General features: G+C 43.8%; 1 protein-coding gene across 3 annotated transcripts in view; it reads left to right on the top strand.

Moving 5' to 3' along the window:
- The first annotated feature begins 3030 nt into the window (after positions 1-3030).
- Positions 3031-26770, top strand: part of LOC309705332 (septin-9-like) — an 82946-nt gene continuing 59206 nt past the window's right edge. The window contains exons 1-2 of one of the 3 annotated variants that reach the window (XM_082531083.1): positions 3031-3342; positions 14584-14646. In XM_082531083.1, coding sequence (XP_082387209.1) covers positions 3321-3342; positions 14584-14646 — 85 coding nt within the window. In that variant the 5' untranslated portion in view covers positions 3031-3320. Of the gene's footprint in view, positions 3343-14583; positions 14647-19098; positions 19239-25695; positions 26139-26770 lie in introns of those variants that run through there. The other 2 variants (XM_082531086.1, XM_082531084.1) reach the window with 2 other exon arrangements.

The raw sequence follows: 26770 nt of genomic DNA on the forward strand, positions 1-26770 counted from the left end.
CCTATATTGCAGATTTATTCTTATTCAAACCTTCAGTGGCAGCTTAAACCCAGGTGATTGAGGCTCAGGGTTCTCCAAGGTTATTATCTGCATAGATACTGACGACAAAAAAAGAAAAGAAAAAAAGAAAGCCTCCGAGACCTGACATAACAGAGCTGCATCAACCTTTTGAAGTGAAGAAAAAAACAGAAACACTTGATCATGAGTGTGCATCACCCATACATTTATTTGGTTTCAGAGATGACTCATTTGACTTGTTTGTGCCACTTCTCTGGAAAACCTACATTTTAAAGATAGTTGTGAGCGGTGAAAAACACAGCAGTTTAACTTATTAGATTTATTTCTGTGTTTTGCTGGTTTGGCCTTACTCGGTCTAGTGCGACTGGCAGTTTTTTATTTTAGGATAACACCACTCTAGTTCCTCATTTCTAACGCTGTAGTTATTAAAGGTGCTTGCTAAAAACATGTAACCACACTATAATTTACAGTAAAACTCAAAATGCAGGATAGGGCCCCATCTGTTCAGAGTACGCACTTATTCTTGTGATGGATAATATATCTAGTTCAGTCTTATTTTTTTTCTGGGTCACACAGCTTGCACGTTCACCCACTTGTCACCGTCAGCACAGTGCAAAGCATCAGCAAGGCGTGTTTCCGCAGTGAGCAAAGGTGCTCTTAAACAAGCTCTGAAAAACACCTTGTTTTTTTCTTTTTTTAAAACAAAAATATTATCAAAGGACAGTTTTGGTAAAGGTGGAAGCTGCTGAGCCAACAAGTCAGTTACAAGAAGTACAAGATTAGCTAACATGTGACATAAGTCATGCTCGTTTTGACAGTTAAAGCACTTTTGGTATTATGCTCACAGACGGACTTTTTTCAACTAGTTTCATCTGGAGTACCTTAAAAATTCATGGTGTATAACTACTATTTAAACCATTTGTCCACTTTTAATAACCACAACATTTAACACTAAGTCAATGTGACCACTTTAACTTATGTACCCTTCATGGTTAGCTAACAGTTTTTTTTTTATTTATCCACACTTTTACTATTTTATTCATAATTTTATTTAGCAATTTAGCTACTATAGTATTCATCCATACTGTTAGGTACAATTTCAACTGTTAGACATCCTCTAAACAAACATACTTTTACAAACATTATTTTATTCGTTTTTTGTTTTGATCATTACTTTATAAGGTACAGTGTGTAAAGTCCCACCACTAGAGGTCAGTAGATCCAGCTGAGTTCTGTTTTCCCACCTCTCCCGAATTTAAGTGCGTAATCCTAGCTGTGGTGGCTGGTGTAGGACAGACGTGTTTTAATTGTCTAGATTTTTGGAAATTATATTTGCAAATTAGAATTTTTAGGAGCTAAAAACATTTTTTTGCTTAAAAAACAAACAAACAAATCTTTCTAATGGCTGTAGCTGTAGTGTTATGACTGTGCTTTAATCCCCTCAAATGATCAAAAACATGACATTTAGACCATTGGATTGAATTAGCGGTCAAGCAGAAGACGGGGGACTTTGAGGTCACTTTTAAAATCCTTCTCTCCGTAACTGTGCCACTATTTACTCTTGTTTTATCTGTCACGTTGTCTCCTTCCTTCGCATTTTCACTTATTTGGTGATCAAGGAGGCATGAATTAAAATTTGCCTCCACAGGACACGAACGCCTGCAACTTTTTTTCACCTCCACCTTTGCTGAATTGTGTCCTCGGCCGGTCTCCAGGCACGTTAGGCAGATGAGTGATGTCCATCTCGGCTGCTGTGTTCAAGATGGCAGAGAAACTTAGTGGCTTCCACACATGAATTCTGTGTATTTTTAATGAATTGAGTTTATGAGAATGTATTAGCTTGTTGGACTACAAGTTACACACTAATCACGGTAGACTTATGAGTGCAATATCTTTTTCTATCAGATTAAAATTAAGTCATTATAGTCTGCTGCAAGGTGGCTGCTAGGCAACACAATAGCATCATGATGCATAATGCATAGTTCACCTTTTGTGAACATAATGAGATGTTGTTGTGAAACTCAAACAAGTGGGTGCTTTCATAAGATGCGTATGTGCGTAAATGCTAAAAACAGGTCATTTCAACCCATTGCAAGAGGTTACCACACAACATGATGCTGCCATAATATCTGATCTAGATAAAAACCTTCAGTTGCCAACTGGGTACCTGTGTGCCAAGTCTGGTTGCTTAACGCTTTATTGTGTAAAGGCAGTGGTTAGACAAAGAAATAAGCAAACACACAGATGGACAGAGATTTTGTGTCCTCTAGCATGCCGGATATGAAAGGCCACGTCCTTTAAAATAAATAAATAAATAACGTTAAGCTGTACATAAGAGCAGACTCCTGAGCGGAAAAGGAGGAGGAGGAGCCAGCAGCAGCCACAAGAGGTCTCTGCAGCTCAGACGTGCGGGTCTTTGAGGCAGGATGTGAAGTCAGGCCCCACGAACACGAAGCAGGTTGCTGCAGTTTGACATTTGGAATTTAGAGAGGCTAAAGGTCACGGGCGCAGCTGAGTACTTGAATTGATGTGGGCTCCACTGCTCGCGTGTCTCTACCCAGCCGTAAGATTTATACTACAAACAAAAGCCCCTCCCCCCCCCCCCCCCCCTCCGCCTCCACCTCCACGCACCACCCGGCCACATCCTTACACGAAACACACACACAAAGCTGCCCACACAGTACCTGAGGTGGTGTGTGTGTGTTTGTATGTGTGTGAGAGAGAGATGCCAGCAACTGATAAATTATCACACACAGAGAAAATGAGAGATAGGGGGTATTGTAAGATTTTTCATTATCGTGTCATATTGCGCAATAGTCCAAACCTGCGCACTGGTGAATTTTCGGATCACCAAGCTTCCCAGTTCACCAGTTAACTGTGCTTCAAATAATTCTTCTCCACACCTCCCCAAATATCGCGCTCAGTTATTCCACCTCTGAGCTTTGATAGGTGAAAGCCCTCACTGTTACAGTAAACCACTCCCGCTCATGGATTGGGCGTGCGTTAGGAGCGCAGGTGTGATTGTATCCACTTCCAGAAGAGTGTCTTCCCAAGGAGTTAGAGTTAGACATAAAGGCGGAATAAATTTAGTATTAGCTGCACCACGAAGGCTCTATTGCAGTTGTTTAGTATACCGTCTATCAGTGGCGAACAAGAGACGCACAAAGAGAAACAACCTGCAAAAGTTACGGATGCAAAAGTGAACTTTACACATTCTGAGAAACCAGAGCGGATAATCAAGCTTAGATTGTCAAAGTGAAGAACCCCCTTAACCACCAGGAGAGGAAACATCTCACAGAATCATGAAGAAATCTTCATTCACAGGTAAGTCTAGCTCTTAAATGTGGTGACAGCTTTCAGGAACTCGTTATCTCGTGAGATAGCACCAAATCCTTTTATAGCCTGATTGCAGGGAGGAGGCTGTGCCTTATAAACTGTGCATGCTTAGGTGCCAGTGTGACTGTAGAATGGGGGAAAAAAAGAGGGAGACAAGGTAAACATTAAACAGCTCTAACAATTAATAACCCACGTTTTTTTCTAAAAGTTTTCCTTTTGAATTCCCCCTTTGCAAGAAGAAAGAAAGAGGGGGGCCCACACATGGATCTGTGGGTGTGGCTGTAAAGCATTTCTTGCATGTTTGTGCTCTCAGACTTTACCCTTCAAAAATAGGCTACGACGTCATGACAGAAAGGTGGTGCACAGACCCTGGCCCAGTTTTTTGTTTTTTCAAATGTGAGTTTCTTTCATGCTTAGACGAACAAGATGAAAGCTGCTCTGTGTGTCACCAAAGCAGGTCATATTTCATTCACAGTGAAATACTACAAAACCCTACAGTCAGATTATACGTCAGTTGGCTTGTTAATCTGCTTGATTGATAGTTTTACGGTGTAGCTCCTTCACTCCTCCCAACTAATGCCTGAAGAGTGATCTGATTTGTGCATCAGACAAGTTCAGTGGTTTAGTTTACTTTGGGACTGGCTGGACCTGATTATGGTTGTTGTGACACTGTGGAGGCAAAGACTTGAAGCGAGGATGCTTCTTTAAAGGACAATGCCCCCTGTCGCAAGGAAAGTACACCATAAGTGCATGTGACCTTCCTCTATGCTCTCTTTTTTACCTTCCTTTGTTGCAGCTTTCCTCTTAATTCCCCCCTCTTTCTTCTTAAGGCACTGCCTACTATCGCCCACATCTTCTACATTCCCTCACCCCCTCCTTCCACCAAGACACACACACACACATGAATCCTGTCTCTCTTAGCAGTGGCTCAGTCCAATGTACACAACCCTATCCCGCGGAATGCCAGCTTTCCCGACTCCTCTTCCCCGAGCCTTTGTGCGATGGAGCATCCGATGGTTTTCCATCGGAGCCAAGCACATGTTGGGTCATGCCACCTCTCCTCCTCCTCTTCCTCTGTGTGTGTGCGTGTTCTCTCTCTTCTTGTCTCTCTTTCTTTGTCTGCCATGTGACGTGCACGGAGCTGTCACATTCTTTGTCAGAGCTTCCACTCGTAGAGCGGTCTAATAACAAAGTGTGTTTGTAAGTCTGACATGTGTGGAAGGCCTTCCTTACAAATGCGCAGCAGTGTTTAGACAAGCAGGTGACTGAGAGAGGAAGGTGGACTCGTGTGTCAGCTTATGTGTGCGTGTATTTCGCACACAAATACCCTTGTAGACACACAAACAAGTACAACGTGTATCTGGCTCATCTGAAGACTGACATTAACAGTGTAGAAATGTGTGTGTGTTTCTGTGTATGTGTTCCGTCATGTAACCCCGCACAGATGAACCCCGCTCCTGGAGCCAATCCCTGGCTTGTACACCACTCCCTCAATTTGTCTGGATCAATGAGTAACCTGCATGAATAACAGCTCACTTCAGCACACAAACACACACACACACACACTTCAAATTCCACTCCTCTCACCTGTGTGACAAAGCCCTCACTCCCCGCTGCATTACAGCTTTTAGCCTGTTTACACTGGAGAGTCAGCCGGGCTTTGATTCAGAGCCTAAAGCTATTGTTTGATGGCAACTTGAAAGTCGAGCTATAAACTGTGTTGAGACATATTCGCCCTGTCATCTAGCAGAGCGTGCCGCCGATGGTCTAACCCTCAATTTGGAAGCCTGTGGATAATGGAGAGATAAGGTATTGGGATATGTGGACATGCATGTACAGTACCCTGCGTGGTAAAGTGCTCTTACCACGCTGAGTACTGTAGGTACAGTGTAGGAAACAGCAGGTCCATCAAGTACTCAGTGTTCACTGATTTTGCAACTTGATGCATATGTACTAGTAGTATCAAGTTTTCATATATCACCGTTGTGTCAGCATGTGCCTTCCCTCGCCTGATCCTGGGTCCAGTTTTACACTAACCCCAACCATGGACTGTATATAAAAGTTGAATGTGAAGGCTCACTTTGAAGCCTCAGTTCTGTCATTATGGCCACCTCCATCTTCATGTTTTCCAGAAGCAGAAGTGACAAAATGATTATATCTATGCTTTGCTGAGACTTGCTGATTAGTCAGCTGTGAAAATTCTCACCAAAATCAGAGCGTAGACTTCCTCTTATTAAAAGCAAATTTGATTTAAAATCCTCTGAAAGGGGCGATTAGCACTCATTAGCCCCTCACAGGTAGAAAGGTTTGGCTCTAGTTGGGGGCTTTTCTGTGTGGTTGTTCTCCCTAAGTGGTTTGGTTTCCTCCCACAGCCTAAAAATGTTGTTAATTTAGCTGGTGGTTCTAAATTGACCATAGGTGCCAAAGTGTGAATGAATATTTGTGTGCGTGTGCGCGTGTGTGTGTGTGTTAGCCCTGCGATAGACTGGCATCCTGTCCAGCAGTGCGTCTCGCCCTATGACAGCTCATAACCTCCAGCCCACCATGTGACCCCGAATTGAATAAACAGGAGACGATGGATGGATGATCCAAAAGGCAACAGCACCATAAACACTGTGGGTTATGCAAATTAGCCAAAAGTGGAAGCATTAGCGCTAGAGACTTGTAGCTTTTTATCTTTAGTTTTATGCGAATTTGAGCTGCTGCACATTTTGCACTTCATGTGGCTTTATATTTCGGCCTTGGAGGTTCTCACGAGTTAATACTCCTACTCTGGACCACAACCTGACCATAACATTACTAGATATATTATATATATATATATTTTTTTTTTTGCACTAACTTGTCTTGTAGCACCTTGGTTCCTGGAGGAACGTTGTTTCGCCTCACTGTGTATTTTTAAACTGTATATGGTTGAAGTGACAATAAAGTTGAACTTGGAACTTGGAACCACAAATACAAAGGGTGGTGACTACAGGAAACACACTTTATCTTTGTCATAGATAAAGGCTTATTAAACAAGGGTGCGGACCTGTGGCATCTCTAACCTGTGTAACTCTGTGGAGGTTTAGCAACCTTGAGACTGATAAACATGTATGTGGCAAATAGGCCACAGCACTGTGTTATTAATAAAGACTTCCGTGTGAAATTATAGACCTATACTTACTATGTCTTGTCTCTGCGCTGTGTATGGTCCTCCCCTTTCAGGCGCATAGAGCCTGCTCTGAAGTGTCCACTCTGCTTTGTGTTTATCATCTGCAGCCAAGAATGCAGCTCTGTGATGCTGTGCTGCTGCTGGGGGTGTCAACTGATACAACAGACCACCTGTACTGTAGGCCCGAGGCCAGGAGCGAGCCTGTAAAAAGATAATGGCAGGCTCGGAGACATTCTGATGCGTGGAGTAACATGTGCGCCGACATCTAGAGACGGGTATTAGGGTGATAAAGTACAGACACTCGCGTACATTTGTTTAGATTTCAGATTTTTACTGCACTGTTATCTGGCTAACATGCAGACCTGAAGAAAAACAAAACCCATAAGGGGGAGTGGGGAAAGCATGCTGTTCAGTAGCCCATGCAACAGATAGCAGCTCCTCCGCTTGGCAGGAACAGCCCTGTCCTGTCGTGACATGAATAAATATTTTATTGCAAGTAGCAATCAGTTTAAGTGTTAGTGACTCATATCTGTTCGGAGAGCCTATTAGGGTGGCAATGCCCTCGTGAATTAGCCAGATAATGCATGTTAAATGCATGCGAGCTCTGCTGTCGGTACAAAGTCTTGCTCTTATTGAAAATCAGTTTCCGGGACAACCGCTCTGTATAACATGGCTGCAAGAGGATTTCATCTGCTTTTTAGTTTCTATTTCAGTTTATCAGCTTTGTTTTAGTCGATGAAGCTCTTTTCTTTTTTAACGTGACCTGTTGCTTGCACACACACCTGAGCAAGCACATGCGCTGGCCACATGATGCTTAAGGCTTCAGCGTTAAGGTGGAGTGGCTGTGTTTGTTTAGTTCCTGAAGAACTTAAGTCCCTCATACAAATTAGAAAATCCCAGAAAACATGCGGACGCTGAGGCCCTTAAAACTTTCCTCCTTCTCCCCGTCATTCTCACATTTCTGAAGAATCCCGTCTGTGCAGCCAGTCACTCGCCGAGCTGTTCGCCTGTGACACGTATTTCCTGGGGGAGGCTGTAGCTCATAAAGCTCTACAGGCTATTTGACTAACTCCGTGGCTTTTAACAGCCTTGGAAAAAGGAAGGCTGATGCTTATCTACCACACTGGTATTATTTTATGGACTGCATGAGTTTGCTGTCTAGAGCACGTTTTGATATGATTTAATGCCGACTTGTGTGTGTGGCATTGTGAGGAGTACAGAGAGGCTTTTGTGTGTTGGGCAACACGGTGTTGCTTTTCAATGAATGGAGTGAGTGAAGAAGAAGGTTGGGAAAAAGTGTTGCCTTGGGCGCCATCAGAACAGCGGCCATTCATATGGGTTCCAGTTTAGGGTCACGGATAATCCTTTTCCCAAAATGATAAAAGTGTCTGCGCGTGCGTGTTGAGTCTGCCGATGTGTGGGCAGACCTGCAGCCGGGTAAAGGTCTTACCTGGGCTGTAAAAACAATCTTGAAAAATGGACGTGGAGCCATTCAGTCAGCTTTGCTTTCTTTTCTTTAGCTCTTCCGCTCGCACACTTCAGCCCTCTTTCATCCACTCCCAGCTCTTTCACAGGCAGAGTTGTGAAACACTGTTTGCAGCATCGTAATGAGGGTCATAAAACACAGTGGAACAGATGGCTGAGCAGAGAGACACAGGGGGAGGAAGGAGGGCTTAGTGAGCTTAACCTTCTTTGACATCATAATTTAAATTAAAAAAAGAAAAAATGATGTTCATTCATGTAGTGTCAACTTCTCCAGTGGATCCTCCAGTAATGGATGCAGGTCTGCAAACACACCACAGTGAAAATCTTTATTTGCTGTGTACACAGTTCAGGGCAGTGCAGGTACACTGGTATTCTTGTGTCTGTCAGACTCAGTCATTGTAATCATAAACCGGTAGTAAATGAAGCAATGAACATGATACGCCTGCATATACAGCGTAATTCACTCGCTGGATCCTTTATTAGGTTCAGCTGATTGTTAATGCACATATCAAACGAGGGAGTCATGTGGCAGAAACTCGATGCTTTTAGTCTTGTAGGATTTGGCAACACAAACTTCAAACTGAGCATCAGAATAGGAAAGAAATGTGATTTAAGTGACTCTAAATGTGGCACAGTTGTTGGTGCCAGATGAGCTGGTCTGAGTCTTTTAGAAACTGCTGATCTACTGGGATTTCCCCACACTGCCATTTTTTTAGATTTGGTCCAAGAAAGAGAAAATATCCAGTGAGCAGCAGTTCTCTGGGTGAAAAATGACTTGTTGAGGTCAGAGGTCACAGGAGAATGGCCAGACTGCTTAAACTGCTTCGAGCTGACAGGAAGACAACAGTAACTCAAATAAATCCTTGTTACAATCGAGGTATGCAGAAAAGCATCTCTGAATGCACAACAAAACTTTGAAGCAGATGTGATACAGCAGCGGAAGACCACACCGAGTGCCGCTCCTGTCAGCTAACAAGAAACGGAGACTCAGAATTTAGCATAAACAACGTGAAAGCGCGGATCCACCCTGCCTTGTATCAATGCTTCTGGTGTAATTGTGTGGAGAATATTTGCTTGGCACACTTTGGGTTCCTTAGTATAGTACCATCTGAGCATTGTTTAAACACCGCAGGCCACCCGAGTATTGCTGTTGCTCACTATGCCTATGCCTTTATGACCACAGTGTTTCCATCTACTTTAAGCAGGATAACGCACCATGTAACAAAGCTCTAATCATCTCAAACTGCCTTCTTAAACACGACAATGAGTTCACCGTACTAAATATCTGAGGAATGTTTGGAGGACCTAGTTGGATCTGTGCCACGAAGGATTAAGGCAGCTCGGTAAAAAAGGGTAAAACAGGGTACAACCCAGTACTAACAAGGTGTACCTAATAAAGTGGCTGGCGAGTGTATAAGGGAGCATTAAGCAGACATGAATCTGGTTGCACATTTCAAAATCGCCTCAACTTTCTCTATAAGTGCTTTTATTTTGGAACTCTGATATTTTGTAAAATCATAATCAGACAGTGTCCGTGTTTGGTTTATATGAGTGCAAATATCAATAGGTGAAAATCTGGTATCATGTCACAGAACTAATTTATAATTTCCTGTTCCAAGCAACAGTGATAATTAATTGTTCAGGAACTGCTCTGCAGCTGTTTTTAGTAAAGTGACTAAAGACATGTCTTGCATCAGACTGTTGATAAATCAAACCACTAAAGGAAACAGTGAAGTCAAAGAAGCACGGGATGGGGGGGGGGAGATCCGTCCCCTCCTCTGTCCTCCTGCACAAATATCAATACAGCCTCCTTCGCACAGCCTCCTTAAGCAAACACTAAAATCTCAGGTCCCGGCATTAATTATAGCCTACGTTTAGTAAATCCCTCTACCCGGTCTCTGTGCAGGCCGTCCTTCGTGTGTGACCGCATGCGATCACTCTTGTGTCTCAAGTATGTTGAAGTGCTGCACCCTCTCCTCTGTTATTTACTCTTCTCCACTCCTTTGACACCATTAACCAATCAGCTGAAACATTTGTCCAAGCATAGCCGTGCACTTTATTGGTCATGCTTAAAAAAACGCCACCTGGCACGAACGCACACACGGCTTCGCTAAACACTGCGTTTTGACATCAGTCACTTTACTGCGAACTCACAAGCACAGACAGATTTGTCAATGTGCAAACATTGTGCAAACATTCATATGTATGCGCTGTGCGTGCGCTGACCTCCTTTGCGCACAGTATCATTTGCAAATATGACATCAGATGATTAAAACTCGCCTTCAAAGGTGAAAAAAGATGCATGTGAATGTATACGTTTCTGTTTGCTGCCTCAGACAAGACTGTGCAGGAGGACAAACAGATTCGGCACACAGACACTTTTGTGCTAGTGTAGAAGTAAACTTGGCAGGTGTCCCTCTTTTTCTTTGTATTGCTGTATGTCTGTCAGTACTTTGCCCTCACTTTAAACTACGCTGAATTATATCACCTTTATGCCAAATGCCAGCGTTTCAAAGCGACTTCGTGCTGCTTTTTTTGCGGCTTCTGTGCCGCTTTACTTTGTTGCGATGATATGCATTGCTCGCCCCATTTGAAGGAGAGGTTCAGTTGCAAGGGTGTGCATGTGCATCCAAGAATAAATAAGTACAGACATGTTTTTTAGCTCCGAGGCTTGATAGACTTGACTCCACAAACCTGAAGCTCTGTGCACACACTAGCATAGCAGGCCAATTGGGTCAGCCCGAGTTCCTGTTTGGTGATTTAAAGAGTAAGACTTCCTCCCTAAATCAACATTGAATGCGCAAGTAGTGCTACTTACATCGACCGTAGCTCAATATTGAGTGTAAAACAGGTTAAATCAATTCTGAAATGCTTATAATAATCTATGCTAAACCTGGGCTTTTTCTGGTCTGACTGGGGGTGTGGGGAATCAAACTGGGACACTGGGAGCAGGTAAAAGTTCAAAATTGAATTCTTAAATAAAAGGCAAAGGAGCAGAGAGTCGGCGAGGCTGAATCCAACCATGAGAAAACCAAAGGTACAAACAACAAACAAACAAACAAAACTTACTGAGACCTGGGACAAGTGTGCACAGAAAAACATGAGAAAACTGCTTAACTACAAGACAATCTAACAACTAAAAGTCTGTTGGTGCACGTCTTTAGACTGTGGGAGGAAGCCTGAGTATCCGGGAGAACATGCAATTCCACACAGAAAGGTCCTGACCTTCTTGCTATGAGGAAACAGTGCTCCCCACCGCACCAGCGTGCTGTCTGTAGCCTAATGATTTGTTCTAAATGATACAATTCTGCTGTAATGTATCTGCAGACGGCAACATTTTTGCCAACAAAGCAGTCATATTGTTTTCATTATGCTGACGATGCTGGGCTGCATCATCACTTCCTGCATTTACTCTCCTCATTGTGAGGAATGACTTCAAACGCTCCATCGCACCTTCTCGCCTTCTGCTACATGTGCACACTCGCGTATTACAAAAGCTTTACTCATGTATTCCAGTCATATACCCGCCACACTCACTACCTCTCCCTCGGGCCAGCTGTCTTTGTGTTCATCAGTGACAGCAGAGGAGGGAAAACCGCTATGTTGGCTGGCAGCGTTAGAAGAAAACGAAGCCCATGTTGTGCACCAATTTGTGGAAGGAAGTACTTCTAAGAATTAAAAACAGGATGGGACGACTGAATCATCATCCACCGGATGAACTACCTCATCTGATCTGCGTTAAGCGAGTCGACGCAGGCGACGTCTAGAAGTTTAAGGGAAGTGGAGACGAGAGTGTGGTTGATCAGACAAAGATGCAGCATCTTGTTTCCATGCCACTGCATGACCCAGGAGGACAACACTTTTTTATCATGCTATTCTCTCTGTAACCAAAGCTATTCTTTATTATGCTTTATTTTGTGTCAAGTAAATCCTGTATTGTTTGCATGAAGCAAATGAGAAGCCACAACCAAAGCTTTGAACATGGTTAACACAAGTCCGCAGTCACTGGGACTCTATTTAAACCTATGAGCGCTCTGAGATTAAATCTGACTACACATGAAATGAAGTTAGAGATGATGTGGTTTTAGTGAGTGAAGCAAACACTGGTGGATGATCGTGATTAAAGAAACGCTCAGTGACCTGATCTCAGTGCGTTTGACATGCTGAAGATAAAAAACACAGAAGGCAGGAAGACCCACAAAGAAATAGCAGCTGAATATAGCTGCAATAAACATGACAGTGGAGGAAATGCATGTTTTCTTATGTATCTTAGTTTAGGCAGTCATTGCCTGCAACGGATTCTTAAGCTTATCTGTAATTGCTAAAGTAATCTTGAGCAATGTGTTTCAGAGGAAGGGGTTTTTTTTGGTTGTGTTTGTTTGTTATGTCACCTAACTCTGACCTGTGAATCATTCAACATGAAAAGGTACCTGAAGATGCCAAAGATGATACAGTTTTAGAAGCACAAGTTAATGTCTTTCATAAAGAGCTATTAGCTGAAAACTGGGGATGGGTCTGAAAGGTGTGTAGTTTGTCTTTAAAATAATTAAATATTGAGGAAGTTGGATGAGTGGAGGACAAAAGAAGAAGTAGGTGGAGGCTCTGTCATTATTTAGGTCACAACTGATGGAATTATGAGTGCAAAAAAGTACCATGACATTTTGATCCAGCATGCATCACCATCTGCAAAGTACGGCTTCATTTTTAAACATAACAATGACTCCAAACACACAATAGAACGCTATCAGTCATAAATGGGTCCAGACCTCAACATTAGAGTTACACTTTCACTATAAAAACTCATTTCCTGTATTTCCATGCATGGTTGCACACATTTCAATAAGTACCTGCACCTACTTCCTATTTTCCTTCCTGAATATCAGGACCTTAGTACTGTGTAAAGGACAAAAAGCTTTACATTTGAGCCCCTAAAGCTTTGGACTGTGTATAAAAATGGCCATAACTCATCTGTGATTAATGCAACAATTGTTTTTAATGCCTTAAATAAAAGCTGAGAGTCTGCATATCTGTTATTCACTCATAAGGTCCATTTGATGTTACTGCAATGCAAACACATTTTGGTAGACAGCAGTCAAAGATGGCTGCTGTATTCACTTATGAGATCTTTTAGAAAACTCCATTGCCGTTTATTTAACCAAAACTTTCAGTCTGAAAATGTTACACATGATTTTAAGTGATGAATAAAACTATTTTTAAATATTAATCTCACATATAATTCATTTACTCTCTACATCATTCTTCCTTTGACTGGCTGAAGTCACGTGTTAGTCATGTACGTTAAAGAAAATATTCACCCCTGTTCCTGTAGTGGAGCTGAATCACCTGTTTGAACAGAAAACAGCTGTATCCTTTTTAGCTCAGTACGCCACCAGCCATTGCTGGTGATTCAGTAGCACTGAACGCGCACACACACACACACACACGCAAACACACACACCGGAGTCGATCAATGAGAGATTATCTTCAACGTTCCACCAGAGTAACACAGCGGACCGTCTGCCAAGAGGAAGCAACATTCCTCTGATTCTTAAAACAACCACCGTCGAACAGTAGAACAAGACTGTTGACACTGAGATCTCTCTTAGATAAACATGAATGGGGATGAATAACCTTTTATTTTCCAGAAAATAAGCATACGGGACCCCGGGGAGAACACTTAACGGGATCAGGAGACCATAACTTCAGCTGCACTTTTCAGATCTTTCCACACTTTCATCAGCACTGATTTATACTTTCAGCTGCTGTTCTAATTTAACCATTGAGGTTTGCTTTGTTTACGCCCTTTCCCCCCTCTCTGGCTTTACTAAATTTAAACAAACTGCTTCCACCCACCTGCCAAAGCATCATACATTCACTCCATCAGCACAATTTTAGTCTATTCATGCGCAAACAAAACATGCAACAGGCCGCATGTAGTAGAATTGTCACACTGTGCCGTTACTCTCTTCTCTGTCATGCACTTTCTCCTAACTGCAGCTTTGGTCTTCTGGGTTTACTTCATCCACACAATTATAAAACCAGAAACAAACGACAAACTAATTTACAAAAAAAAAAAGAGCCTGGCTTTTTCTCTCTGTGGTCGGACAATAATAGCAGTCTTTCAAACTGTTGGTTTACTTTGTTTTTCCAAATAGCAACTGTAGATTATTTTGGCCTCATGAAGAATGTGAAGTAATGCTTTTCCATTTGGTGCCCGTCTTTTCAAAACGCCACTGGCAGCAGGTGTTCCTCGTGGGGAAAAGTGAATCCGCTCGAATGTGTCATTTTGGATTTGGCCATTAAAAGGAAACACTGGCAAACGCGAGCTAAACTGCAGACTTTCCCTGATAATTTGCCGTTTTTGAAGAATAGGGGCAAACTGCATAACCAGACCTGCCACTGAGAATGCTTATTATTTCACAGCGTAACCCTAAACTGTGGTTTTGTGCAGACTTTATTGTATGTTTGCTCGTACTCCATAACTGTGGCCGAGAATTGTGAGTAATGCAATATTTCTTTCCTAATGCTGACTACATTCCAGATGAGGAGATTTCACTCATTTTCCCTTCTTTCCTTGTCACAATCCACAGCACGAGCCTCCAGCGCTCGAGCGAGGAGAACCGAGAGAGAGGCCTCCGGCATCACCAGCCCCAGTAAGTAGACTCCACCACTCCAGTGTCCGCACATTCAAAACATCCAAGCTTCTAAACTAAACAACATAAGGTAAAGATTCCCACAGGGTACCTTGCATTTCTCGTAGGTATACTTGCACACAGCGTTTGCAGAATTTGCTGTTGGTCTGTGGATTTAGCCTCTCTTCGGGTAATCCCAGAGATGTGATCTCTGTGGCATCTGTTGCAACATCGTTTATTCTTCTCATCACTGAGTCATAAAAAGACTAGCTGCATGTTCAGAGCTGTGAAAGGACTGTGTGGACTGATCACACCCCTCCCTGCTGCTAATGAGTCAGGGACAAGACAAAATCTAAACATTGAGAGCCTAAAAAGTTTTGCATAATTTGGTACATTCATCTCCAAGAATCGATTGTAATCTGTCTCTTGTGGGCGGAGGTAGACGCAAAAAACGTTTTTTTTTCCCACTTCGATAAATTGCTCTCTATTACTTTGAAGTGTTATGTAAGCCGACGTCAATGACCATCAGCTGAGGAAGGTGCGAACACTGCGTGTTTCCTGCAGAGATAACGGCTAATAGTCAGTAAATAGCAGATCACACATACAAGGGTAAGAAACTCTAGCAAAAAACATTTAAAGGATTGTCATTTAATTATTATTTTAGATCTTATTTCATACTTAAACAAAATAAGTTATCTTGGCTCTGACCACTCCCACTGTACTGCATAATTTTAAAGGTTAGAGGTTATTTAAAAAATACAGGTTATAAAAAATAAGCCCTAAAAAACAGTTTATTTGCTTCAATGCCAGCAGTGTTTTTGCATTGTTGTTTAAATGGTAGTTTTCAGATTTAAAATAAAAATCTTGCACAAATAAAATGTGTAATATTTCACAGAAAGAAAAAACACATCCACACATACTGACCGTCTCTTTCACGGCTGTTTATGAAACCATCAACTAATCACGTGATCAACACCACATCTCAGACTGGGGGGATTACATCACGTTGCAAACTGTGACTTAGAAGATGAGATAAGGTACTTGTTTATCTTGATACCTCTAACTGTTCAAAAGAAACTCGTCAGTCTGCAGTCGCACAAACTGAATTCTCCCACCAGTCTTTGCGTCAGCAGCACTTTTGTGAAAGGATTTTTCTGTGTAGCAGACAGCAAGGGATAAAACAAAAGGGGAATAATGACTCTTCAGACAGTATCTGAAAAATTGTTTTGTTGAATTATAGAGCATCATTCAAGAAAAACCAAATGACCAGAAATCCAAACGATCCCCGTTGAGCAAGCACTTGGAGAGTGTGGGAAGGAAGAACTCCATTTTAGCAGGAAGAACCCTCCAGGAAAACCAGGCTCAGGGAGGGGCCGCCATCTAATGCAATCGGTTAAGAGATATAGAGAAAGAGAAGAGAGAAAAAGGAAGCGCAGAGAGAGTCAAGTGAGGACAGCAACATGAGGGTAATCAATGATTTTAGGCTTCGCTCTTTTTAAGCAGTAGTACTTGTTTTTTCCGCTGTTCACTCTCAGTTTTAAAAGGACGGTGTTTCGTTTAACATGACAGCGAAGCACGTCACTGAGGGAACAAAGAAAAGCACCAACGACCATCATCTTTCTTCCCCATTTTGATGCTCAGTTTGAACATCAGCACGTCATCTTGACCATGCCCACACAGAGTGACGTGATGCCATATGATTGGCTGATTAGATGTTTCCATACCCACATGCTCTACTTACAAACAGTGCTTGAGGCTCCAGAAGAGGCCCTGCTTGTCAGCAGACCCCCCCCAACGCTGATGCAGCTGCCACAGGGTGTGTGTGTGCAGGTATGTGTGTGTGTGCGTGCAGGAGTTTGTGTAGGCATTCACAGGGAGATGCTCCGTACAAAACATCTGCCAACGGAGCAGATTTACGAGCCAGCAGGCGTGTGTTTGGGAGGATGCTTTACTGTAAACTCAACTAGAGCACACACACACATACACACAGGTCTGCCCAACACTGTTGCCATTGTCTGTCTGTGTGTGGTTAATTCCCCTCTATTAGTCAGCAGATCCTATTTTATTGGACATGCACACAGAGACATTACAGAGATATAGCCCTCCAGAAGGATAATCACATGCACTTAACCCAGATAGGATTTAATTCTAACACTTCATTTTTTTATGGCAAAAGCAACACATTGAGTGACATTTACTCTCATCTTAAACTTAATGGGACAGTTCACCCAAATATCAAATCTGCACATTTCCTGTCTTTTCAAAGTGCCACAAAATACATTTCCAAAGCAAACTGTAATGTGAGCAGGTTCAGGTTGTAGGAACTATTTTCTTTCTAATCTATTAACATTGCAAAGAAGCATGCAGCAAGCTAACTTTACAGTTGAGCTTAGAGGGGGCCACTAATGTTTACATCCTGTAGCCTTTTATGAGCACCAGCCTCTCACCACAGTTAGATGTGTGTTTCCTGATGTACTGTACTGTGCAAAAATGTTTTGTCAAATGGGAAGTATGTACAGTGATTTATTGAAATGTGCGAACATACATGTAAATAGAGTATATAAGGCCAAAACAGAGTTTGTAAAATTCTAATGAGCTTGAAAGACAACCTTTATTCTCAACCCCTCCAGGAGTGTTTTCATCTAATTTCTTGAAGCAGTCTTCAGGAATAGTTTTCCAGGTTTCCTGAAGGAAGTTCTTCCTTGGATGTTGGCTCACTTTCTTTCTGTTCTCTGTCAAGATGTTCCCCCACTCGTCCTGTTTCCTCACTTTTTTTAAGGACACACTGCACATCGTGCTAACATATGCCAACTTTTTGACTGCACAAATACAGTCGGTGCCTATCAGCCTGTTATCTTTGGCAGTTTTGTATATTCAGCTAACGAAATTAAGTGCCTCAAGATACTGTTTAAGATGGTTTGTTTCCAATTGTCTGTTTTGTATTGACAACAACAGGTGCCTTTTTTATCCTTGAATTATTCACATGTCAGTGTTAAGTAGTCTAACAAACAAGAAAAACATTCCTCTAAAAATAGTCAGGCAGAGCCAAGTTCTAAATAAAAAGCTTGAAAGATCTCTAGAAAGCTACTTTTAAAAGGTTTGAAAAAATCTGTCTCCTTAGAAGCAAAGTTTAAAGAAATAAAGGGTGAGCCAAGACTGCTGCACAGTACCTTACTCAGTCAAGTGTACAAAATCAGTCTGGATGGATAAATAGCCTTACAATCATCTTATTAATATACAAGAACTGTCAAAAGGAGCGGATTTCGCTTAAATGACTTGATAGATTCTCTCATCGGCAAACCAGAAACAGCAGGAGTAGGTGAACATCGTCAATCTCTAATATATAGTATCTGTGTCTGAAAGTAGGCCTGAATTTTGATCTGCTCAGCCATTGTTTAGATTGTCTATCAGCATCTAATTAGTCGTTTAATTATTTTGGCAACAAATACTAATCATGTCTGAGCCTCCTGCTAGAATTGTGCGCTCTATCCTCTTTGCTTACATCGGCTTCCAGCTAATCAGAGTTCCAGATTTTATCCATTCGGGGCCTAATGAGGCTGGTTTTAACTGAAGGATTAAAAGTGATTTGAGTTGAGACAAACAAAGGACACACAAGCACTCCGAAGCCTCCTATGAAGGCACAAATACTGGGTCACTGGGGACGTTACGTATTGCACAAGACAGCTGACTGGCATGTCTAAGTGTGTTTGAGCTCTCTATCAGAGCTCAGACGCTTGCCATGTGACCCCTGACCTCTGCGGCGCAGCGTGAGGGATATGCCAACAGTCGCAGGTCATTTTAGTTTCCTGAGCACACATTTCAGCACGACGGCTGCTGTTCCACTACACCAGCAAAGCACAAGCGCTTCTTCTGCGTTACCTATATAGGCTCGTTACTGGGAAGCTTTAATTGGGAAGTTTTAATTAAGTTCCCCCTTCTTGCTTCCAGCTCTTATTGTTTTCGCGCTTCAGTGTTATTTCTATCAGCCTTTCACATCGTACGCAACGGCAGAACTGTTTCATCGTGGGGAAGTCCAGACGTGGCTGAGGCAGGACAGTCCTACCAGCTCGACGAGATCGCAGTTGGTATCAAATGAATCAGGGCCGGAGCGCACGCACGCACACGCGAGGAGAGCATTATAAGCAGGCTGACAGAGGAGTTTTCAAGTCCAGCGGTTTATTTTTGTCTGTAAGGAGCTTGTCCGTGTCACATGGTGGAGCTAATGGTTTCTATTTTCAAGACACAATGCTGCTTCAGTCTCTTGGTCTGCTCTGAAGAAGGAGAGGGAGAGAGAGAGGGAGCAACATATGATCAGCACATGGGGATGTCGTAATTCTGAATTCATTAGCAAGACACACTGAAGGAATCAGTGTTGAGGGAGGAGGGGAAAGGGAGAGAGAGCCCGAAAGGAAAGAGAGAGTAAGAAGAGGAGGAAGAGGAACAGAGGGAGAAAGGGAAGGAGTGAGGGAGCAAGAGGGGGGGGGGGAAAGGGAAGGCTAAAAAAAGGCAGAGAGAGAGGGAGAGGGTGAGAGAGGGAGAGTGGAGTCAAAGAGCAGACACTACATGTGGCTGTGGAGGGAGTGATCCGGTTATGGAGGGGGACAAATTCTCAGGTAAGCCCAAACTCTCGGGGAGCTTAGATGAGTCCGTGCCATCCGTTCTTTAGCGCAGTTTAAGGCTCTTCGTCGGCTCTTTTGCTGGGTTATTTTCTCCATGAGCCAGAGTCTATTTTTCCCCTCCATGGTATTTTCCACTCTCTCATTCTGGGCTGTTTGCTGACTGGATGTTTTCTTTGGGGTTTGGAAGCTGGGACCAGGAGCTCTGCAGGGTTTGTGGAGCAGCTTAGCGGACCCGATTTTGGTTTATCTGTCTTTTATCTGTCCTGTTTCCTTTCATGTATTTCTGTCTCTCTGCACTCACCTCACCATCTGTATCACCAAACCTCTGTTAGATGTTTTTGTCTTTACAGGCTGTTGGTCAGGATTTGGACTGGTTTGCTTCGTTTTCATTTGTTGCAAGAGTGCTGCAACTTTTTTAGAGAGTTACTTTTTTGTGCTAAAGTGACAAAGAACAGAACTTATTTCTTAGATATTTCTCTCCATCCCCTGCATTCTTCTTTAGTGTGAAAACAGGAAGGAGCTCTGTTTGAACAGTACTACTCTTGTCCCTTGTGGCTTTGATCCCTCTTTGGCCATCGGTCAGTCCCTCTTTCAGTTGACAGCGACGTTCCAAATTTGCACCTCTGCCATGTCTTTCTTTGCTGGATGCGGCAAACAATACACATTAGTGAACTGATAACCGTTTTTCTGTGCACAGGTGCTGGTATGTGAGCTGGACATTATGCTAAAGTCATCAGTGAGGGAACCCTGTCTGCTTCTCGCTGGTATTTTTATAGGTGTTAGTGTGAGAGCTGTAAAAAAGCTCAAGAGACGTAGGGTGGAAACGTTCAAGTGGTGGCAGCAGCATGTTTATACGAGTGTGTGTGGGACTGTCTATGTTAATGAGCATACATGTGGTTGGTGCGGTAGTGTGTGTGTGTGTGTGTGTGTGTGTGTGTGTGTGTGTGTGTGTGTGTGTGTGTGTGTGTGTGTGTGTGTGAACGAGCACAGCTTGTAGCACCTACAGGGTCTGTTGAATCGAATTGAAGTAAGCTCAGATTATTGACAAGTGTTTGGTGGAAGTGTAAAGTAGTGGTACACCTATCGCACTTCTCCCGCCCCGTGAACAGCTCCTCTCGTTTCTCTTTTAGTAAGCATTGTATCGCGCTGGACTCATTTTTCTGTTGCCTGCTGTTTCACGCTTATGTATTCAGTTCCTTTTAACCTTCCGAAAAGCCCTTTTACAGTGTGTTCCTCATTCACACACCGATGCATGGTGGCAGAATTTCCATTCAAGTTCCCCCACCCCCCGGCCACTGGGAGCATTTGGGCACATGGGAAACACAAATATCCAAGGCAGTGGCATTCAGGCACCACCCTTGCCTAAACCACGGAGTATTTCCAGGAGTGAGAGCGTGTCTGAAGTGGACAGTTTCCTGCCGCGTGCCACATATAAGAAAGGACTTCTGAAAGAGTCTCGACCTGATTCTCTTGAAATTGTCCAAAGCTCATGTCTGGAATTACTAGACAACCTACACGTCCTCCTGAGGCACAGTTGCCTCTGAAAAGCAGCTGTGGCCTTTCTGTGTGGACTATCGCAGCCTTAATCTTAGCTCAGATAGGCTGCGACCCTTTTTGTTGTTATATGTATCATGTGTACCCCACTTAATGAATCCGCTCTGTTTCCCCACCCCTCTGGTGCTGATGCTGATTTTCAAGGCTCCCTTTGTCTCCTGTGATCCTCCCCCCTCATGAATCAACGACCGTGATGTCCTCAACAGAAACATTCCATGAACCTCAGAGCTGATGTTTCACATCATTTCCAGTCACAGTGAAGTCAGCTGATGAGGTTTGATAAACATCTGCATGACACAGCCATAGTCAACGCCGCTCTGAAGTCTCAGGGTCATGACTTTCACAGTGACTACAAGCTTTTGTGATCAATGCGGTAACTCACTGAAAGACGCCAGGCAGGCTGTTTGTGGCAGGAGCGCTCTGATTGATGTGTAATTTACACACTCACCACCAGGTGGAGGCGCTGAGTTACACGACGGTCACTGGAGTCTCAGAGACTTGTTGTGCTGTTCTGCATCTTCAGGCTGCTGCGCAGTAACTGGTTTTAAGGAAACAACAGAGTTGATTTTGGTGAAAACAAAACATGCCTGCAGGGGAAAAACTAGGGCCGTGATGACAGTGCTGGCTTGTTGACCTATTAAACAGTGCTGTTACCGACCCAGTGGTGACACGGCGCAGAAGGCGTAGGTGGGAGAAAGAAAGACGAGCGTAATGAGAGTCATCTCCATTGAAGGACAGCTGCTCTCTGTATTTACCGAGCCATCACCCCACCAGCCCCATGTGCAGTCACATATACAGGTTGTGCACACTGCAGAGAAAACCACAGAGTTGTTTTTTCGAGTGGGGGGGTTCCCTCGCATGTGTGCGTGTATTTTCCAACAGGTGCTGCTTTTGATTAAAGGTCGGGGAGCCTGGCCGGGTGCTGATGTTTAACATTTTGGTTAAGGGGCAGCTGCCATCACTACAGCTGTGCTTTTACTTTACATGAAGTCACTTCGCCATCTCTGGGGCCACAGGCTCCGTGTGCACATGTGCACGTGTGCATCTGTGTGTTTTAATGTGGCAACCTTTACAGATTCTTACTGTGTGTGTGTGTGTGTGTGTGTGTGTGCACCGTCACACATTCTCACTCTGATGCCTTCCCATGCCATTCATTCCCACTTTTAGCTAAAAGCACTCTTCCAGTGGGGTTTACTGCTTTTTTCCTAACACTGCTGACAGATATCTTCCTGCTTTCTAGTTTCCAATAAAGCCGTGGGGGGTTCACTGTCACTCCACATCTCCCTTTTTCCCTCTCTCTCTCTTTACATATTTATATATATTTTCCCCTCGCTGCCTGAGAGGGAGAGAGAACAAGCACACCTTTCCCCACCTTTCTCCCCCTCTCTCAAGCCCCGAGCCAGGTACAGCTGCTTATTATGGGGGTTGCCATGTAAACAGAGTTGCAGTAACTAGACAGAAGCATCCAAAAAATACAGACAAATGAGCACATGCGATCAATGCAAGCAAGGCACCGACTTTACCTCTTCCAGATGGCTTGTTTGATGCAGTCTGACTCATGGGCGACTTGTCTGCATTGAGGCCGACAAAGCTTTTCTGTTGTTATACAGTGAACTCAGCAGGAAGCCAGAGCTTCCTCTGTATCTGGTACTGGAAATGTTTGAAATAACAACTGACACAAGCTGAAAGAAACACTGATCATTATTCACGCATCGAAGCTGGTACGAGGGGTTTAGGAACGGCTTTGAAAACATGCCATCTGTAGAAAAAAAGTTAACAAAGCTGCAGTCATCAATGATGTTAAGGTGCATTCTTGAATCCTCCTGATGAGTGTGGCTTTGCTTACTATTGAAATTGTTATTGGAGTTTTATCTCAGATTTGAACTTTCAGGGCATCTTTACCACTCACCAGACTACAGAGGAGCGTATCTCAGTCTGCTGTTGCCCTGGCATCGCCCCAGCAACTGCCTCGCCAAGCTGGCATCTGTTTATAGAAGCAATCGTCTTCTCCTCCCACTGGGCTCCACTCATTTTTCAGCTCCTCGAAGGACAGGACCCTCTTTAGCGTGGTGGTGGTCTGGGTTTCTTTAAGCGACAGACTCTTTGTCTTCTTGCTGCAGTGCAACATTTCATTAACAGCTCGCTATTCAAATGTATTACAGTTCAAAAATGTACAGAAGGCCCGAAGGCCCAGTTCCTAATTATTGCTGTTTTTTTAGGAGTTTTTTTTTTTTACAACAAATACGCAGCTCTGCCAAGACTAACTTGATGATTTAATTATTCTGTGGAAAATAATGCACATGTTTATGACTGATTAATGAAAAACATCATCTTTGCTCATAACACAATGCCACGTTTACTAGAAAGAAGAGGCGCTGTGGCTGAATTGACACCACAGGAGGCCCCAAAGCTTGCACCGATATCTGGAAACAACATGTCCTTGTAAAAACTTCCAGTCACACACACACACACCCACACACACTCACGCATACACACATTTGGGCTACCACATACCATATCCAAGCCATATGTTGTGCAAAAAAGCAGATAAAAATGATTCTCAGTGCTCTGCATGTGCTGAGCGCGAGTGCACGATTGCTATGATGTGAATGAAGTTCTCTAAAGGGCGAAAAGCATTCCCCTCTTCACCCAGTGTGACAGTTGTTACAGCAGATTGGATTAGAGCTGTCTGGGCTTGCTGGGGCTTGCAAGGATATGTGGTGGAAGGAAGTGTGCATTGCTGTGTGTGTGTGTGTGTGTGTGTGTCTTTCTAGCTTTGTGTGAACATTTGTTTTTCTTCACTTTTTGCTTAAAACCATTGTGATAACCACTTGATTTCAGGGTTTTGTGTAGAATCGGGGTGTAGCTCACAGTGAGGTTTGGGTATGGGGTTGTTAAAAGTCAAGGTGAGGGGTAAGTGTCCTCACACTTATACAAAGCTGCTACGGCGACAGGCCTGGGCGCTGTGCTGAGTGTGCATGCATGTTCGTGGTTTTGCATGCATCAGCTGTGCGCGTATTAGTCATCTGTGTGTGCGTGCATGTGTGTGTGTGCACAGAAAGGCTCAGTGTGTATTTTTATGCCAGGTTGAGTAGAAATCCACTACACACATGCTGGGCAGGATTAGCTGTGTGGGTGGAGGGTGTGTCCCGAGCAGGATTCTCCTCGTGTCTCCATCTTTATTTGTTCCCAGATTATGTTACCGGGTGCTATAGTGACTGGTATAGTGACACGTTTTATTTATAAGTACAACGCTGACCTCTGCTGGAGGAAGTGATACACAATTGAGACATTGTAGGGTTCATATCTCCAGGAAAACACACTTCAAGTAAACATATTTAGGTGTATTTATAGGCTAAGTGTGTGGGGCGGTAGTAAGACGAGAACAACCCCTATGAAACTTGTGAGTAAGGCAGTGATTCTGATTCTGTTCATCTGGGCAAAAACCAAAAATTAAAAATTGAAGCTTTTGAAAACATGTCCCACAATTTTCAAGTTCTCTGTATTAACCAAAATTATTCGCTGACATTTTTCCGGTTACATAATTGTTTTCATGGTTCACTGGGGGAGGGGGGGGGGGACGTGGAGATTAACCACAGACTGCAGGTTTTGGTACAGTAAAGCGCCGTATTTATTTTCACAATCAGCGTGTTTAGTGTGTGTTTGGCCACTCGTGCACATCTGTGTTTATGGCGAGGTAAACACGCTTAAATCAACAGAAAATGCAAACTTTGATTCTAGTGTAAGCAACCAATTGGCTTTCCAGATAAATCACACGCCGGGCAGAAACTGCTGGGGGGGTTGAGGGGGCCTCTTAACGTCTCCTGCCCCTTTACGCTCTGAAAAAATTTACTGCCGTTTAGATCCTAATCATTTTTGCTTCAGCTGTTGTCTCTAAGGGCTGCCTCTTTACTTTACAAGCACAACATCCGTGCAGATTGGAAAGAGTTATGAGCCTTATGAGAAAAGATCCTCTCAGCACACACACACACACATAACTATAATACTTTTGGTGTTTATTGTCTTCACTAATGAATGGTTGCGAGGCCAGCAGCAGTGTTTTCTCACCGCAGGCCTGTGGCTGAGCAGTTGCCTGAGGGTGTGATAGCATTGTGGAGTAACTCTAGTTTACACAAAAGGTAACTGCGTTCGCAGCGAGCTGTCAGTTTAGGCGGCAGCGCTTTACTAGAAAAACATTTCCAAGACACTCTAGTAAACTAACTGCGACTGTGCGCAGTCATTCTTAACATGCATTCATCCACATGCCCCTAAATGCCACATCCGCTCGCTTCTTCTCCCCCTGGTCCCGTGCATGCACAGAGCAACACACACGATCACATTGACCAGCGCCCCTGCCCACCCGTCCCACAGAGAGCCTCATTCACATGGTCATTAAGTCATTAGGGTACTTATTTATTGATGTCTGCCTCCAGAGTGACTGAGCATGTCAGACGACCTACAAACTGCCTGCGTGGGCCCGTCCTGACCATATTAGTCCATTGTGTGGTTGTGTCTTCGCTCTTGGGTCGTTCATGTGTCGTCTGCAAGCTTTCGCTCCAGGACTGGACGTAGAGCTCATCTTTCCTATACACTGAGCGAGCTACGTGTTTGCAGGATGCTGCTCTAATGGCTTCCAACCCTTTCAGAGCCTCCAAAGGCCCTTCAGTGTGCTGCCCGGAGCGTGTGAGTCATGTGATCGGGCCTGTAGGAAGTGCGTTTTGAACGTTGGTGTGTGAATAATTCGACTTGCCCGGTCGAAAATGAGAGGGTTCGCAGAGAAGAGGCAAGCCAGAGAGAGGAGGGCTGCAGAAGGGGAGGGAGATAGGGAAGGAAGAGGAGGAGGAGGGGGGAGGGAGGGAAGGCAGTGAGCTGCAGAGAGAGAGAGAGGGAGGGAGAGAGCGGGAGGGTGGGGGGTTGTCATTGGTTGCTCATTCCAAACTCTGGAAGTTGAGAAGGAGGAGAAGAGAAAAATAAGTTGCTGCTTTAAGAAAGAGAGGAGAGATAGGACAGGCAGAGCGTTTTGGATCTGTGACCTGCCTGGTGTGTGTGTGTGTGTGTGTGTGTGTGTACATATATATGTGTGTGTTTTTCTTTTCTTTTTTTTTCTCCTTCCCCACCTCTCCCTTACTCGGGCTCCTAATTTGGGATTTGTTTAAAAGCGGGACTGCGCCGTAGGAAGACTTTTCCTTGCTAGGGAAAGGGAACCCTGCTCCCTCTCTCTCTCTCTCTCTCTCTCTCTCTCTCGCATTTATTACACACACGCACAAACACACTTGACGCCCAAAATGTCTGATTCCACTGTCAACGCTCACTTGGAAGGGATCATATCAGACTTTGAAGGTCAGTTTGTTTCTCTCATGTGCTCTGCTGATTCTTCTTCTTCTTCTCCTTGTCACTGTGGAGTGAGGCTCTCTGTAACCCTGCCATGAGGACACTATAGATCATTTCCACATGTTTGATTGGAGCCCAGCGCATCTGGAAAAATGGAGGGTGTTGTGAGGGCTTTGTTGACGTCTGCGGTGAGCTGTGGTGTTTTTTTAGGGGAGGGGGGAGTGAAATTTGTGAAAGTGTTGCTGCTTTTTAAACTGCTCTTAAACTTTTGTCGCGAGACGTGTTGAGCGAGTGTGTTTTATTCTGAAGTGTGAGAGAGAAATTTGTGCTTTTAAAGTAACTGATTTTTTTTCTCTTGCTTCACTTTACAACAAACCCGTGTGACAGAAAAGGCAAAAAATGAAACTATATTTTAAGCGCTCAGGAAGCACGAATTGACCGTACGGCTGCGAGGTGAACACCTGGACCACCTCCCCCCTCTTCCTTTTCATCTCTCTGCCCCTGGCACACAGATTCCCCCTGTCATCTCTCCCCTCCCACTCGTCCTCTGGCTGTGCTTCCCCTTTCCCTCTCTCAGCAGCTTGTCCATTCACAGCTCCCTCTCCTCTTCCCCTTTTCGCCTAACCGGTGGTGGTTACAAG

This window comes from Aulonocara stuartgranti, assembly GCF_965226115.1.
Source record: "Aulonocara stuartgranti genome assembly, chromosome: 4".
Taxonomy (NCBI): domain Eukaryota; kingdom Metazoa; phylum Chordata; class Actinopteri; order Cichliformes; family Cichlidae; genus Aulonocara; species Aulonocara stuartgranti.